The 16,632-nt window shown below is 48.1% G+C and overlaps 1 protein-coding gene across 1 annotated transcript in view; it reads right to left on the bottom strand.

Annotated features, from left to right (window-relative positions):
• Positions 1-16,632, bottom strand: part of CFAP210 (cilia and flagella associated protein 210) — a 142,278-nt gene that overhangs the window by 29,149 nt on the left and 96,497 nt on the right. The window contains exon 7 of the mRNA XM_063933513.1: positions 6,997-7,189. Within this exon, the coding sequence (XP_063789583.1) occupies positions 6,997-7,189 (193 nt within the window). The remainder of the gene's footprint in view (positions 1-6,996; positions 7,190-16,632) is intronic.

Here is a 16,632-nt window from a genome sequence, read left to right as displayed (position 1 = left end):
TTTCCTGCTTTTTCTGCAGTCAGGTGTGGATGTGGGCTTACGTCTGGGCTCCATAAAAGTCCAGATTTCGGCCTTGTCCATTTTCATTCAGAAACAATTGGCTTCTCTTCCTGAGGTCCAGACGTTCTTGAAAGGGGTTCTGCACATCCAGCCTCCCTTTGTGCCTCCCATGGCACCTTGGGATCTCAATTTGGTGCTGTAGTTCCTCCAATCGGACTGGTTTGAACCGTTACAGGAGGTATACGTAAAATATCTTACGTGGAAAACAGTCACACTGTTGGCCTTGGCTTCAGCAAGACGTGTGTCAGAGCTGGGGGCGCAGTCTCACAAGAGCCCCTATGTAATCTTCCATGAGGAACTCAGGACTCATCAGCAATTTCTTCCTAAGGTGGTATTGGCGTTTCACAGCAACCAACCAATTGTGGTACCGGTTGTTACAGACACCTCTGTTACGTCAAAGTCTTTGGATGTTGTGAGGGCTTTGAAGGTGTATGTGAAGAGAACAGCTTGTCACAAGAAATCGGACTCGCTGTTTGTTCTTTACGATCCCAATAAGATTGGGTGTCCTGCTTCAAAGCAGTCAATTGCACATTGGATCAGGCTCACTATCCAGCATGCTTATTCCACGGCAGGATTGCCATGTCCAAAATCTGTACAGGCCCACTCGACTAGGTCGGTGGGTTCTTCTTGGGTAGCTGCCCGCAGTGTCTCAGCCTTACAGCTCTGCCGAGTTTCAACTTGGTCAGGTTCAAACACGTTTGCAAAGTTCTAAAAGTTCGATACCTTGGCCTCTGAGGTCCTTCAGTTTGGTCAATCAGTTCTGCAGGACCCTCAGCACTCTCCCACCCGGTTTGGGAGCTTTGGTACTTCCCCATGGTACTAAATGGATCCCCAGTATCCTCTAGGACATAAGAGAAAATAGAATTTTAAATACCTACCGGTAAATCCTTTTCTCGTAGTACGTAGAGGATACTGGGTGCCCGCCCAATGCTTTGTTCGTCCTGCACTGTTACCTGTTTAAGTATTGTTGTTTGGTTCAGCTGCTGCTGTTCCTGTTTCCAGGTTGGTTAGCATGGCTTTGCTCTTGTTTGTGTGTGCTGGGTCGGAATTGTTATGAGCCACGGCTGTGGCTCATTCCTGTTTTGCATTTTGGTTATGTATTTTATGTTATACTTCTGTTTCTGTTCCCCGTGGGTGTCGTGGGGTGTTCGGAGCCCACCCTTAAGGAGAGGGTACTGTTATGAACCACAGGTAGTGGTTCATTCCTGTTTTCCATTTATTTTATGTTTATAGTTCTCTTGCAGGCCAGGATTTCCCTTTGCTCTGGTTTAGAAGACTCTTGTTTGCTGCCGGTGGTGAGTCTGTGTAATTGCAGCCTGTTTCCATGTGTTTGGCCTCACCTGTCTGTTTAATTGCATCTTGTCAGTTTGGAGTCGTGCAACAGGGCAGCTGCACGACATAATTAATTAGGGCTCTCTGTTATATTCTGGCTCAGTGCAATACACAGACGCCGGTGATAGTTCTTGAGTTCTGAGCTAGTTCCTGCCAGTTCCTGAGTGTCTGATCCAGTGTTTGATTCAGTGTCTGATCCAGTGTCCTGCCGTGAAGCGTTCCTGTCCAGAAGTCCTGTGGCTTTGTCTGTGCCTGGTCGAGTATCTGGCTTCTTGGTGTCCACCGGTCTGTCGTTTGGGATTCTGCCTGTCCTCCGGTTCTGAGAGCCTGTGTCGGCTACATTGGGGGTTCCTGTCCGTTTGGCAGTATTTGTACCGGTTCTGTGAGTAGCGGCTTTGCCGCGTGCCGTCGGCCTAGGCCGCTGTATTCCTTGGTTATATCTGTTACTGGTGTTTTGCAGAGGGTTCTGCATATGCTGTCACCGCCGGTACACAACAGTATAGTGTCGGCGTGTGGACAGCATTTCCTTTGTTGTTCTTTTCCTTTGGCGGCGTGCCGCACATGTATTTAGTTTTAGGGTTGTTAGTAGCCCCTAGCCTTCTGTTTGCTTTAGTTAGAGGTCCCCTTGTTATTATCATGTCTCGGTTCACGCCTTGTCTCACTCTAAGACCTGGGGGCATCGGAGTTGGGCAGACCTAATCCGTCCTTCAAACGCGGCTGCCGTGGGCCCAAGAAACCATAGTCACGCAGGCGTGAACTGACCACACGGGTGAAACAATGGAGGTAGGCTGCTAGGGGCTATTTCTATACCACACCTTATTTCAGCGTCACGTTCTGGTGCTCTGGACTCACTACGCAACATCTCTCTTGTTCTGAGCACCAGGAACGTAACATTATCACCGGCCATACAACAAAAAAGAAACAAAGCTAAATAGTAGTTTTTTCTTTTTTGGTCCAGTGTCTTGTCTAGAATCCAGTCCTGTCTAGAATTCAGTGTGCAGAATCCAGTCCGGTGTTTAAAAATCCAGTCCAGTCTTGTCTTGTCTAGTTTAAAAATCCAGTCCAGTCTTGTCTTGTCTAGAATCTTGTCTTAGAATCGTGTCTAGAATCTTGTCTAAGAATCTTGTCTAGAATCTGGTCTTAGAATCGTGTCTAGAATCGTGTCTAGAATCGTGTCTAGTCTTGTCTTGTCTTGTCTAGTTTGAAATCCTCCTATGCCTACTATGCAAGCCCTGCAAGCATCTCTCTCAGCCCTGAACTCAAAACCTTCTGACCCAAATTTTGCTTATTTTGCCAGAAGTTGTTGAGAGTTCATCCTCTAAAGAGACTCTTGTTCACAGTATGGTGACAAGTGAATCCTCAGGTTTAATTAAAGAGAAAAGGTTTAAAAGTTTTCCGCGGCCCAGGCTCTCAGAAGAGGAGCGTCTGCGTCGCAGAAACTCAAATTTATGCCTATATTGTGGGGGTTTAGGCCACTATCTGCAGACCTGTGAGTTGCGCAAGCCAAAGTGTGGCGACAAGTCCTGCCCTCTGGCCAAGTGGAGTCAGGATTCAAGACCTACTCCTGTCTCTACTGTGGCAGAGGTACTTGTCACACAACCCACACTAAAAAGCACTCTGTCCTATAATTGGGGTCCTTGGGCTAGGGAGCCCCATTATAGACTCAGGAACCAAAGGAGAATGTTTCTCTCCTCTCTTGATTTTCCTGTTGAAGCAGAGTTGCAAACCCCTGGAGCGGTGCCCGGGGTCCTGGAGCGGTGCCCGATGCCCAGAGTCCTGGAGCGGTACCCGATGCCCAGAGTCCTGGAGCGGTACCCGATGCCCAGATTCCTGGAGCGGTACCCGATGCCCAGATTCCTGGAGCGGTACCCGATGCCCAGATTCCTGGAGCGGTACCCGATGCCCAGAGTCCTGGAGCGGTACCCGATGCCCAGAGTCATAGAGGGACATCGAATATTATAGCTCAGGTGTCAATACCAGAAGGGGTCTCAGAAGCTGTTACCCCAGGTAGGGACTTGAAAAGCGCAACCCCAGAAAGGATATCTAAAACCATAGTTCTAGAAGGGAACTCGAGAAGCAAAACCCCAGAAGGGATCTTTGAAGTAATATCCCCAAGTGGGGTCTCGAGAGACACAGCCCTAGAGAAGGGTCTAGAGGTCGCTTCCCCAGGAAAGGACTCAAGAGGCATAGCGTTAGTGGAGGTTCTGAAGGTTATAGCTTCAGCAAAAGTTCCGGAGGTCATAGTCCCGGGAGAAGTTTCGATAATTATCGACTCAGAGAGAGAGGCTGACGGCCCGGTCCCAGGGAGGGAGGCTGACGGCCCGGTCCCAGAGAGGGAGGCTGACTGCCCGGTCCCAGAGAGGGAGGCTGACTGCCCGGTCCCAGAGAGGGAGGCTGACGGCCCGGTCCCAGAGAGGGAGGCTGACGGCCCGGTCCCAGAGAGGGAGGCTGACGGCCCGGTCCCAGTAAAAGAATCAGAGGCCACTGCCCCAGCGGGGTTCCCGAAGGCCACTGCCCCTGCGGGGTTCGCGAAGGCCACTGCCCCAGCGGGGTTCCCGAAGGCCACTGCCCCAGCGGGGTTCCCGAAGGCCACTGCCCCTGCGGGGTTCCCGAAGGCCACTGCCCCAGCGGGGTTCTCGAAGGCCAATGCCCCAGAGGGGGTTCCGAGGGCCACTGCCCCAGAGGGGGTTCTGAGGGTCACTACCCCAGGTGGGGTTCCAAGGGCAACTGCCCCAGGTGGGGTTCAGAAAGTCACTGCCCCTGGTGGGTTTCAGAAAGTCACAGCCCCGAGTAGGGTCAGTAGTGACCAGGTCCTAGCAATGCACTCTAGTCAGTCAGATGGGAAGGAAGCAGATCCTGACTCTGTTGATATCTCAACATCTATAATCTTTGATGGGGACTTAGTCCAATTTCTGGCGCTTTACAAACACTATTACACCATTTTGTTGTGTAGACCGTTTCTGGGCATCACTTCAGAGAACCTTGTGCTCTATCTGATATATTCCTTTAGAGGAGAGCCTTTTGAGTGGGCGTCCAGGTTAATGAAAGCTGAAGATCCCATTCTTCAGGATCCCCCGGCATTCAGTGATGCAGTTATTAAGAGATATGGTTCCAAAGAAATTGGTTCAGGTTCCTCTAGGTCACCCGTCTTATATGCTGAGAGTCCACCGTATACTGTAAACTCGGCACAAAAATCTCAGCCCATTGCTTTGACTACAGGATGTGCTTTTCTGTCTTCTTCTAGTAGTAATACTTTGCCTGAAAGTTCAGCTCCCAAGGTTAAGAAACCAAGCTCTAATTTGAATCCAGCCTTGCTGGAAGGTACCATCAGTTCAGACAATGTTTGGGGAATTACCTTGGTCAGACCTCAAGAACTTTGTAAAAAAAAGAAGAAGAAGAAAAAAAAATATTGCTGACTCTTGCCTTGTGGTGTATATAAAAAAAAGAAAAGGTTTTTGTTTTTTTTCTCTTGTCTTGTGTCCAGTGGCCACCGTCAAGGGGGTGGGGGGGGGGGGGGGGCACTGTTACAAGCTTGTCCAGTGTCAGGTTTATTAATGTATACCTTGTTTTTGGAAAACCTGAATTTTGGGGTCCGTTGACCCCTCCTCAAGGGGGGGGTACTGTTATGAGCCACGGCTGTGGCTCATTCCTGTTTTGCATTTTGGTTATGTATTTTATGTTATACTTCTGTTTCTGTTCCCCGTGGGTGTCATGGGGTGTTCGGAGCCCACCCTTAAGGAGAGGGTACTGTTATGAACCACAGGTAGTGGTTCATTCCTGTTTTCCATTTATTTTATGTTTATAGTTCTCTTGCAGGCCAGGATTTCCCTTTGCTCTGGTTTAGAAGACTCTTGTTTGCTGCCGGTGGTGAGTCTGTGTAATTGCAGCCTGTTTCCATGTGTTTGGCCTCACCTGTCTGTTTAATTGCATCTTGTCAGTTTGGAGTCGTGCAACAGGGCAGCTGCACGACATAATTAATTAGGGCTCTCTGTTATATTCTGGCTCAGTGCAATACACAGACACCGGTGATAGTTCTTGAGTTCTGTGCTAGTTCCTGACAGTTCCTGAGTGTCTGATCCAGTGTCTGATCCAGTGTCCTGCCATGAAGCGTTCCTGTCCAGAAGTCCTGTGGCTTTGTCTGTGCCTGGTCGAGTATCTGGCTTCTTGGTGTCCACCAGTCTGTCGCTTGGGATTCTGCCTGTCCTCCGGTTCTGAGAGCCTGTGTCGGCTACATTGGGGGTTCCTATCTGTTTGCCAGTATTTGTACCGGTTCCGTGAGTAGCGGCTTTGCCGCGTCCGTCGGCCTAGGCCGCTGTATTCCTAGGTTATATCTGTTACTGGTGTTTTGCAGAGGGTTCTGCATATGCTGTCACCGCCGGTACACAACAGTATAGTGTCGGCAAGTGGACAGCATTTCCTTTGTTGTTCTTTTCCTTTGGCGGCGTGCCGCACATGTATTTAGTTTTAGGGTTGTTAGTAGCCCCTAGCCTTCTGTTTGCTTTAGTTAGAGGTCCCCTTGTTATTATCCTGTCTCGGTTCACGCCTTGTCTCACTCTAAGACCTGGGGGCATCGGAGTTGGGCAGACCTAATCCGTCCTTCAAACGCGGCTGCCGTGGGCCCAAGAAACCATAGTCACGCAGGCGTGAACTGACCACACGGGTGAAACAATGGAGGTAGGCTGCTAGGGGCTATTTCCATACCACACCTTATTTCAGCGTCACGTTCTGGTGCTCTGGACTCACTACACAACATCTCTCTTGTTCTGAGCACCAGGAACTTAACAGCAATCTCACCACTATCCTTTTATATCCTTCTCTCAAAGTATGTCCGTCTCCTCGGGCACAGTTTCCTAGACTGAGTCTGGGTAGGAGGGGCATAGATGGAGGAGCCAGCCCACACTATCAAATTCTTAAAGTTCCCATGGCTCCTAGTGGACCCGTCTATACCCCATGGTACTAAATGGATCCCCAGTATCCTCTACGGACTACGAGAAAAGGATTTACCGGTAGGTAATTAAAAAACTATTTTTGTTCTTTGGGTCAGCTTATTTTAGTCCTGATTGGTTTGCTCAGTACAGTCTACCTCTTGTCCCAAGTTAGCCATCCTGCTTAAAGGAGTGGGTCAGTAAGTGCTTATTTCAGTTTATGGTAGGGAAGGTAACTGCTTTTTACTCGACAACAGTGGTTCTCATCTGCAGTCCTTGTGTACCACCAACAGGTCATGTTTTGAGGCTCTCTGTGCATGAAGATGAAATAATTAGTGAACCAGCAAAACCGATTAACTTAACTGTGTATAATTAAAGAAATCCACAAAACATGGCCTGCTGGGGTACTTGAGAACGCCTGCTCTAAGCCATGGATCACCTGTGCAGGGTTCAACTTGCCAATGCGATGCCTACTGTCCTGATCTTCAGTAAGTGGTCAGGTGGAACCAGCCACAGCCAACAGCAGGAAGCTGCTGCACCAGCTAAACACAACACCCTGAAAGAAGCATTGCCGACGAGACAGAGTGGCAAAGTAACCTCTTAATATCACATCTCCGGTAAACAGATGGATATTAGCTACGACAATAATCCTTTCTTTTTAAGACAGGCCCCTACTCACCATGGCAAGTCTGTGCTCTGTAATTGCCTTTATATCTGCTTTTATCTTTTCTTCTTTTTCCTGATTCTCTTTTTTGCTTTTCCGTTCCAGTTCAGCTATGGCGTTTGCTGTGCGCTGTTCTTCGTCATCAAATTTCTCTTTCATTTGAGCTGCCAGCAAGTCTGTGATTTTATCCCTACGTTCAATGGTTTTTCTATTTGCAAAAGAAGATGCTGTTAGTCCTTCTACATAAGGATATTTGTTTTAGCACCACATATTTTTTGCATAACACCACACCCACGAACACATTATATACAGTTAATCCCAGTAGATTTCATATTAAACAATGGAGATGCAGTTGAAGTGCAGAATTTCAGCTGTAATTCAAGGAGTTGAACAAAAATATTGGCCCTCATTCCGAGTCGTTCGCTCGTTCTTTTTTTTCGCATCGCAGTGAAAATCAGCTTAGAGCGCATGCGCAATGTTCGCACTGCGACTGCGCTAAGTAATTCTGCTATGAAGAAAGGATTTTTACTCACGGCTTTTTGTTCGCACCGGCGAACGTAGTGTGATTGACAGGAAATGGGTGTTACTGGGCGGAAACACAGCGTTTTATGGGCGTGTGGCTGAAAACGCTACCGTTTCCGGAAAAAACGCAGGAGTGGCCGGAGAAACGGGGGAGTGTCTGGGCGAACGCTGGGTGTGTTTGTGACGTCAAACCAGGAACGACAAGCACTGAACTGATCGCACAGGCAGAGTAAGTCTGGAGCTACTCTAAAACTGCTAAGTTTTTTTTGTTCGCAATATTGCGTAAACTTCGTTCGCACATTTAAGATGCTAAGATACACTCCCAGTAGGCGTAGACTAAGCGTGTGTAACTCTGCTAAATTCGCCTTGCGACCGATCAACTCGGAATGAGGGCCATTGTATGAAACTTTTTCAGGTGCTCAAATGTAATTGGACAAATTAACATGATCATAAATAAATGTTAATTGTTAATGCTTTTTGGAGAAAACTTTGTAGGCAATGATTGCCTGAAGTATGGAACCCATGGACATCACCAAATGCTGGGTTTCCTCCTTTGTTATACTTTGCCAGGCCTTTACTGCAGATTTGTTTGTGGGTCTTTCTACCTTTATTTTTGTCTTCACCAAGTGAAATGCATGCTTATTTGGGTTGAGATCAGGTGATTGACTCAGCCATTGCAGAATATTCCACTTCTGATTTTGCAGTATGTTTTTGGTCATTGGGGGTCATTCCGAGTTAATCGCTCGCTAGCTATTTTTTGCAGCGCTGCGATAGTCGCCGCCAATGGGGGAGCGTATTTTCGCTTTGCAAGTGTGCGATCGCTTGTGCAGCCGAGCAGTACAAAAAATAAGATTTTAAACCTACTGGTAAATCTTTTTCTCGTAGTCCGTAGAGGATGCTGGGGACTCCGTAAGGACCATGGGGAATAGACAGGCTCCACAGGAGACATGGGCACTAAAAAGAACTTTAGGTATGGGTGTGCACTGGCTCCTCCCTCTATGCCCCTCCTCCAGACCTCAGTTAGAGAAACTGTGCCCAGAGGAGACTGACAGTACGAGGAAAGGATTTTGTAAATCCAAGGGCAAGATTCATACCAGCCACACCATTCACACCGTATAACATGGGATATACGAACCAGTCAACAGTATGAAACAAAACCAGTATCAGTCCAAAACTGATCCAACTGAAACATAACCCTTATGTAAGCAGTAACTATATACAAGTCCTGCAGGATGTTGTCCGCACAGGGACGGGCGCCCAGCATCCTCTACGGACTACGAGAAAAAGATTTACCAGTAGGTTTAAAATCTTATTTTCTCTTACGTTCTAGAGGATGCTGGGGACTCCGTAAGAACCATGGGGATTATACCAAAGCTCCAAAACGGGCGGGAGAGTGCGGATGACTCTGCAGCACCGAATGAGCAAACATTAGGTCCTCATCGGCCAGGGTATCGAACTTGTAGAATTTTGCAAAAGTGTTTGAACCCGACCAAGTCGCGGCTCGGCAAAGTTGTAATGCCGAGACGCCCCGGGCAGCTGCCCAAGAAGAGCCCACCTTCCTAGTAGAATGGGCCTTAACCGAATTCGGTAACGGCAATCCAGCCGTAGAATGAGCCTGCTGAATCGTGTTACAGATCCAGCGAGCAATAGTCTGTTTAGACGCAGGAGCACCAACCTTGTTGGCTGCATACAGGATAAACAGAGCCTCTATTTTCCTAACCCGAGCCGTTCTGGCCACATAAATTTTCAATGTCCTGACCACATCTAGGGACTCTGAATCCTCCACGTTCCTTGTAGCCACAGGCACCACAATAGGTTGGTTCATATGAAAAGAAGAAACCACCTTAGGCAAAAATTGGGGACGAGTCCGCAACTCAGCTCTATCCACATGGAAAATCAGATAAGGGCTTTTGTGAGACAAAGCCGCCAACTCTGACACTCGCCGTGCCGAAGCCAAGGCAAATAACATGACCACTTTCCAAGTAAGATACTTCAATTCAACTGTTTGAAGCGGTTCAAACCAGTGAGACTTAAGGAACCGAAACACCACGTTAAGGTCCCATGGTGCCACTGGAGGCACAAAAGGAGGCTGGATATGCAGCACCCCTTTCACGAAAGTCTGGACTTCTGGAAGAGAAGCCAATTCCTTTTGAAAGAAAATGGATAAGGCCGAAATCTGAACCTTAATGGAGCCTAACTTTAGGCCCAAATTCACTCCTGTTTGCAGGAAGTGGAGAAAACGGGCCAGATGGAACTCTTCCGGAGGAGCAGTCTTGGCTTCGCACCAAGACACATACTTCCTCCAGATACGGTGATAATGTTTCGATGTCACCTCCTTCCTAGCCTTTATCAGAGTAGGAATGACCTCCTCCGGAATGCCCTTCTCCGCTAGGATCCTGCGTTCAACCGCCATGCCGTCAAACGCAGTCGCGGTAAGTCCTGGAACAGACAGGGCCCTTGTTGTAACAGGTCTTCCCTGAGAGGAAGAGGCCACGGATCTTCTGAGAGCATTTCCTGTAGATCCGGATACCAGGCCCTTCGAGGCCAATCTGGAACGATGAGAATCGCCTGAACCCCTCTTCGTCTTATGATTCTCAGTATCTTTGAGATGAGGGGAAGAGGAGGGAACACATAGACCGACTGAAACACCCACGGTGTCACCAGTGCGTCCACTGCAATCGCCTGAGGGTCCCTTGACCTGGCGCAATATCTCGGAAGTTTCTTGTTGAGGCGTGAAGCCATGTCTATTCGAGGCAGACCCCACTGACTTGCAATCTCTGCGAAGACTTCCTGATGAAGTCCCCACTCTCCTGGATGCAGATTGCGTCTGCTTAGGAAGACTGCTTCCCAGTTGTCTACTCCTGGAATGAAGACTGCGGTCAGAGCTCTTACATGACTCTCCGCCCATCGAAGAATCTTTGAGGCTTCTGTCATTGCCACTCTGCTCCTTGTGCTGCCTTGGCAGTTTACATGAGCCACTGCTGTGATGTTGTCTGATTGAATCAGAACCGGTAGACCTTGAAGTAAGGTCTGCGCCTGACGAAGGCCGTTGTATATGGCCCTTAATTCCAGAATGTTGATGTGTAGACAAGCCTCCTGGCTTGACCACAGACCCTGGAAGTTTCTTCCCTGTGTGACTGCTCCCCATCCTCGGAGACTCGCATCCGTGGTCACCAGAACCCAGTCCTGGATTCCGAACCTGCGACCCTCTAGAAGGTGAGCACTCTGCAGCCACCACAGGAGAGATACCCTGGCCCTGGGGGACAGGCGGATCATCTGATGAATCTGTAGATGTGACCCGGACCACTTGTGCAGAAGGTCCCACTGAAAGGTTCTGGCATGGAACCTGCCGAATGGAATGGCCTCGTAAGACGCCACCATTTTCCCCAGCACTCGCGTGCAGTGATGTACCGACACCCTGTCTGGCTTCAACAGGTCCCTGAACAAGTCCCGCAGTTCCTGGGCCTTTTCCGTCAGGAGAAAGACCCTCTTTTGTTCAGTGTCCAGAATCATGCCTAAGAAAGGCAATCTGGTTGTTGGAACTAACTGTGACTTTGGCAGGTTTAGAATCCAACCGTGTTGTTGTAACACCCTCAGGGAGAGTGATACTTTGACCAGCAACTGTTCTCTCGATCTCGCTTTTATCAGGAGATCGTCCAAGTATGGGATAATTGTGACCCCCTGCTTGCACAGGAGCACCATCATCTCCGCCATTAATTTGGTAAAAATTCTCTGGGCCGCGGACAGCCCAAACGGCAACGTCTGAAATTGGTAGTGACAATCCTCCACCACAAATCTCATGAACGCCTGATGAGGTTGATAAATGGGGACATGAAGGTATGCATCCTTTATGTCTAGAGACACCATATAATCTACCCCTTCCAGACTTGCAATGACCGCCCTGAGCGACTCCATCTTGAACTTGAACCTCTTTAAGTATAGGTTTAAGGATTTTAAATTTAGAATGGGTCTGACCGAACCGTCCGGTTTCGGGACCACAAACAGGGTTGAGTAATAGCCCATCCCCTGCTGCAGCAGGGGAACCTTGACCACCACTTGTTGGAGACACAATTTTTGAATTGCTGCTAAAACTACCTCCCTCTCTGGGGAAGAAGTCGGCAGTGCCGATTTGAAAAACCGGCGAGGAGGCACCTCTTCGAATTCCAGCTTGTACCCCTGGGAAACAATGTCTTTTGCCCAGGGATCCACCCGAGAGTGAACCCAGACTTGGCTGAAAAGACGAAGACGTGCCCCCACTGGAGCCCCAGCGTCATGCGGTGGATTTAGTAGAAGCCGGGGAGGACTTCTGTTCCTGGGAACTGGCTGTAGCTGGCAGCTTTTTCCCCTTGCCCTTACCTCTGGCAAGAAAGGAAGATCCCTGAGCTCTCTTGGATTTATGCGGCCGAAAGGACTGCATCTGATAATGTGTCGCTTTCTTAGGCTGTGAAGAAAATAAGAATTTACTTACCGATAATTCTATTTCTCGTAGTCCGTAGTGGATGCTGGGAACTCCGTAAGGACCATGGGGAATAGCGGCTCCGCAGGAGACTGGGCACCCAGTCTCCTGCGGAGCCGCTATTCCCCATGGTCCTTACGGAGTTCCCAGCATCCACTAGGACGTCAGAGAAAATAAGAATTTACTTACCGATAATTCTATTTCTCATAGTCCGTAGTGGATGCTGGGAACTCCGTAAGGACCATGGGGAATAGCGGCTCCGCAGGAGACTGGGTGCCCAGTCTCCTGCGGAGCCGCTATTCCCCATGGTCCTTACGGAGTTCCCAGCATCCACTAGGACGTCAGAGAAACATAAGGTAAAAAAGTTGATTTACCAGCAGTAGCTGTGGAAACTAGGTCCGCGAGACCTTCCCCAAACAACTCCTCACCCTTGTACGGCAAAACCTCCTTAAGCCGTTTTGAGTTGGCATCACCCACTTGGGGAGGATTCCCACCGTATCCTGTCCTTGATAGGGAAAGGATATGCCATAAGAATCCTTTTGGGAATCTGCAGCTTCTTATCTGGAGTTTCCCAAGCACTTTAAAATAACTTTTTTAATTCAAAAGAAGGTGGAAAAGTAACCTCAGGCTTCTTTTCTTTAAACATGTGGATCTTAGGATTAGGCACCGCGGGGTCATCTATAATAAGCAGCACATCCTTTATAGCAATAATCATATAATGAATACTCTTTGCCAATTTTGGCTGCAACCTCGCATCATCATAATCGACACTAGAGTCAGAATCTGTGTCGGTATCTGTGTTAACTAACTGAGAAAGCGGACGCTTTTGAGACCCAGAAGGTCCCTGTGACATAGGGAAAGGCAGGGTATGACCCTCTGTGTTGTCCCTGGACTCTGCTTTGTCCAAACGTTTGTGCAATAAATTCACATTTGCATTTAAAATATTCCACATATCCATCCAGTCATGTGTCGGCTTTGCCGACGGCGACACCACACTCATGCGCTCCACCTCCTCCCTAGGATAGCCTTCCGCTTCAGACATGCCGACACGCACGTACTGACACACCACACACTCAGGGAAAGCTCTATCTGGAGACAGTTCCCCCACAAGGCCCTTTGGAGAGACAGAGAGAGAGTATGCCAGCACACAGCCAGCGCCAATAATCTCGGGAAAAAGAAAAAATATCACCCAGATACAGCGCTATTCACTGCGCCCAATTTTGTGCCCCCCCCCCTTCTTTAAAACCCTCTGTCACCGGTGATCAGCAGGGGAGAGTCTGGGGAGCCAGCTTCTCAGCGTGTGCTTGAGGAGAAAATGGAGCTGGTGAGTGCTGAGGGAGAAGCCCCGCCCACTCAGTGGCAGGCTTCGGTCCCGCTCTTTCTTTAAACTGGCGGGGGCTCTGAAATAATATCAAACTGCGTAATTATATTCCTAAAAGCCAGTGCTGAGGTCTACATTGCAGCCCAGGGCGCCCCCCCCCCCCCCGCCCTGCACCCCACAGTGTGCGCTATGTGTTGTGGGAGCAATGGCGCGCAGCGTTACCTCTCCGAAGCTCTGAAGTCTTCTGCCTTCCTATACTCACCCGGCTTCTATCTTCCGGCTCTGCGAGGAGGACGGCGGCGCGGCTCCGGGATGAACCGATAGGGAAGACCTGCGTTCTGACTCCCTCTGGAGCTAATGGTGTCCAGTAGCCTAAGAAGCAGAGCCTAGCATTTAAGTAGGTCTGCTTCTCTCTCCTCAGTCCCACGATGCAGGGAGCCTGTTGCCAGCAGGTCTCCATGAAAATAAAAAACCTAACAAAATACTTTCTTTTCAGGAAGCTCAGGAGAGCTCCCTGTAGTGCACCCAGTCTCCTCTGGGCACAGTATTAAACTGAGGTCTAGAGGAGGGGCATAGAGGGAGGAGCCAGTGCACACCCATATCTAAAGTTCTTTTAAGTGCCCATGTCTCCTGTGGAGCACGTCTATTCCCCACGGTCCTTACGGAGTCCCCAGCATCCTCTAGGACGTAAGTGAAAAGTTTTGTGCAGTTTCTGAGTAGGTCTGAACTTACTCAGCCGCTGCGATCACTTCAGCCTGTCCGGTCCCGGAAATGACGTCAGACACCCGCCCTGCAAGCGCTTGGACACGCCTGCGTTTTCCCAAACACTCCCAGAAAACGGTCAGTTGACACCTATAAACGTCTTCTTCCTGTGAATCTTCTTGCGATCGGCTGTGCGAATGGATTCTTCGTAAAATCCATCGCCAAGCACCGATCCACTTTGTACCCGTATGACGCGCCTGCGCAATGCGGTGCATGCACATGCGCAGTTTTGCCGAGTTTTGACCTGAACGCAGCACTGCAAAAAATAGCTAGAGTGCGATCAGGTCGGAATGACCCCTGTTGTCCATCTGTACTGTGAAGCGCTGTCCAATCAACTTTGCTGAATCTGAGCACACAATGTATCCCTATACATTTAAGAATTTATCTGGCTGCTTCTGTCATGATAAAGCTAAATATTTATCTTATATAAAACCCTTTATGAGGTCTAAGAACACTGTACGTTATTCACGTATGGAGTACCGTAAGGGTACGCTCGTTGCGTAGCAATCGCTTAGCCGTAGTCGAGACGCTCAAGCGTCACGTTCGCTCACGGCCAAGAGATCACAGGCAGGCACGCTATTGGCTGCCGTCTAACGTAATGATTCGCTATAGCGTAGCGGACGCTCGGGACCACGAGGAGATCACCAGCGGCGCTGACGCTCACAATGTTAAACCTTTATATCTAAACCATAAACAATGTAATATGCTGTAAAGCCTTAGTGTAGAGATAGGGTGTAGATGCAACCTAGTGTAACCTTATTAACTTAAAAGCTGTTTGAGCGTCACCGACGCTCTGTGAATACTTAACACTACAAAAAATACACAGATACCTGGGCTTAGGGTCCAACGCCTAATATATATATATATTATGAATGATATACTTGCAAAAGAATTAACACAATACAAGTCATACACTACAATATAACATAGACTACCTAACCAGATAACTACACAGGAAATACAATACAATACAATTATGTTTTAAGGGAAAATAAGAGAGAAAGAGGAGAAGAGAGAGAAATAGAGAGAAATGGCTCACAATAACAGTAAGAACAATATGATTGCGGAGAAACACTTACGCACAAGGGGAACGATCGCATGCGCCTCTGGACATCCAGCTCCCGATTTTCAGCAATGATAACCGTTGAAGAGTGAGCTGGATGTGATCGGCTTGTCTATTTATGCCCCACACACAATACAATTCAATGGTCCCTACAATCTCATTGTTCATTGGACACAGGAATTCGGCTTCGCATTATAACAAAAGGTCATAGGTTGATTCATACAGGTGGGCTGTGACGATTTCCAACAGCTCAGGTGGGTGGGATACTGGGTTTCCCGCCGCATGGCTAAGTAAGAGCAAATAATAGTAAATGGACATAAACTTCTTATGTCCATAACTATTCGCACGAGCGATTAATCCGCTCCAAACCAACACCGGAATATTGCTAATTAAATACTCTTCCGATGGGTACTAAACACCACTGTATGACTCCTGTTAGACCCTTCGTACAATACAAAGAGGGATCCCTCTGTCCAGGAACATGCTATATTAACTAAACTTTCAGAATCTATCAAAGGGACCATGATCTACAAAATACATTATATAGTTAAAATATGTAACGATTGAGTCGCACGCTACGATCACATAAACTCTACCGTAAATACGCATACCGTGCGCCTGCGGGTGCCCGCGACTGTGAGTATGCGCACGCACGGGAGAGCGTACGCATGCGCAGCACGGACGTGTATGAGGTGCAAATATGGCAGTGTGTATAGAGATATTTTTCTGACTTTGACAGTCCACCCTTTGGCAGTCAACAATAACTGCCACCTTCTAAAACATTTCAAAAAGAGAAAAATATATGTCAGGGGTTAATACATTTCCATGGTTGGGTAAGGGAGGAGAGTGGAGAAGGTGTGAAGAGGGTATGACCTAGTGAGATAGTAGAAGCATGTGTGTATGAATCCATGTTTGGAGGGGTCATGTATCATCGTGCCGTACGTGTTGTACATCAAGCTTCGAGGCATTGCGAAGTATACATTTGAATTCCTTCTTATCCCGTGGTACGGGTCTGTGGATGGGCTGTCAAACTTTACCGAGCTCTTTTCGGCTTTTGGTTGTAACAAAATGGGGGAGCACATTTTAGTTGATGATACATGAATGGGGGAATATGTGATTGCTGATATCTGTGCCTGTATTCCCTATACTATGTGTGTAATTACCTGAAGGTTGTAGAGATGAAGAAAAGACATAATTACGGTAAATGCAGTGGTATTCTATGTCAGGTAAATGAACATTTGTCGGTTGAAGTCTTGTTCGGTGTCTGTTGAATGCAGTCTTCTTTGTGCTTTTGCCCATAAGGTGCGAGCAAAAGCTTTGTCAATGTCCATAGATTTACAAAAGTGTTGGGCTAGCGTAATTTTAAAATTTCTAGGGAAACTGGGGATCTATGGCAAAGTTCATCAAAAATCTGTGTATCAGGTTGTCAAAACTTCTTCTTTAATCCATCTGTTGTCTGTATATCGGCTCATCAAATTCCTCGTCCAAGTGGGTCTTTTTACCTTGGAGGAAACGGAAAAACAGGTG

This window comes from Pseudophryne corroboree, chromosome 7, assembly GCF_028390025.1.
Source record: "Pseudophryne corroboree isolate aPseCor3 chromosome 7, aPseCor3.hap2, whole genome shotgun sequence".
NCBI lineage: Eukaryota > Metazoa > Chordata > Amphibia > Anura > Myobatrachidae > Pseudophryne > Pseudophryne corroboree.
Note: the sequence above shows the minus strand (reverse complement) of the source record. Positions and strands in the feature narration are given on the sequence as shown.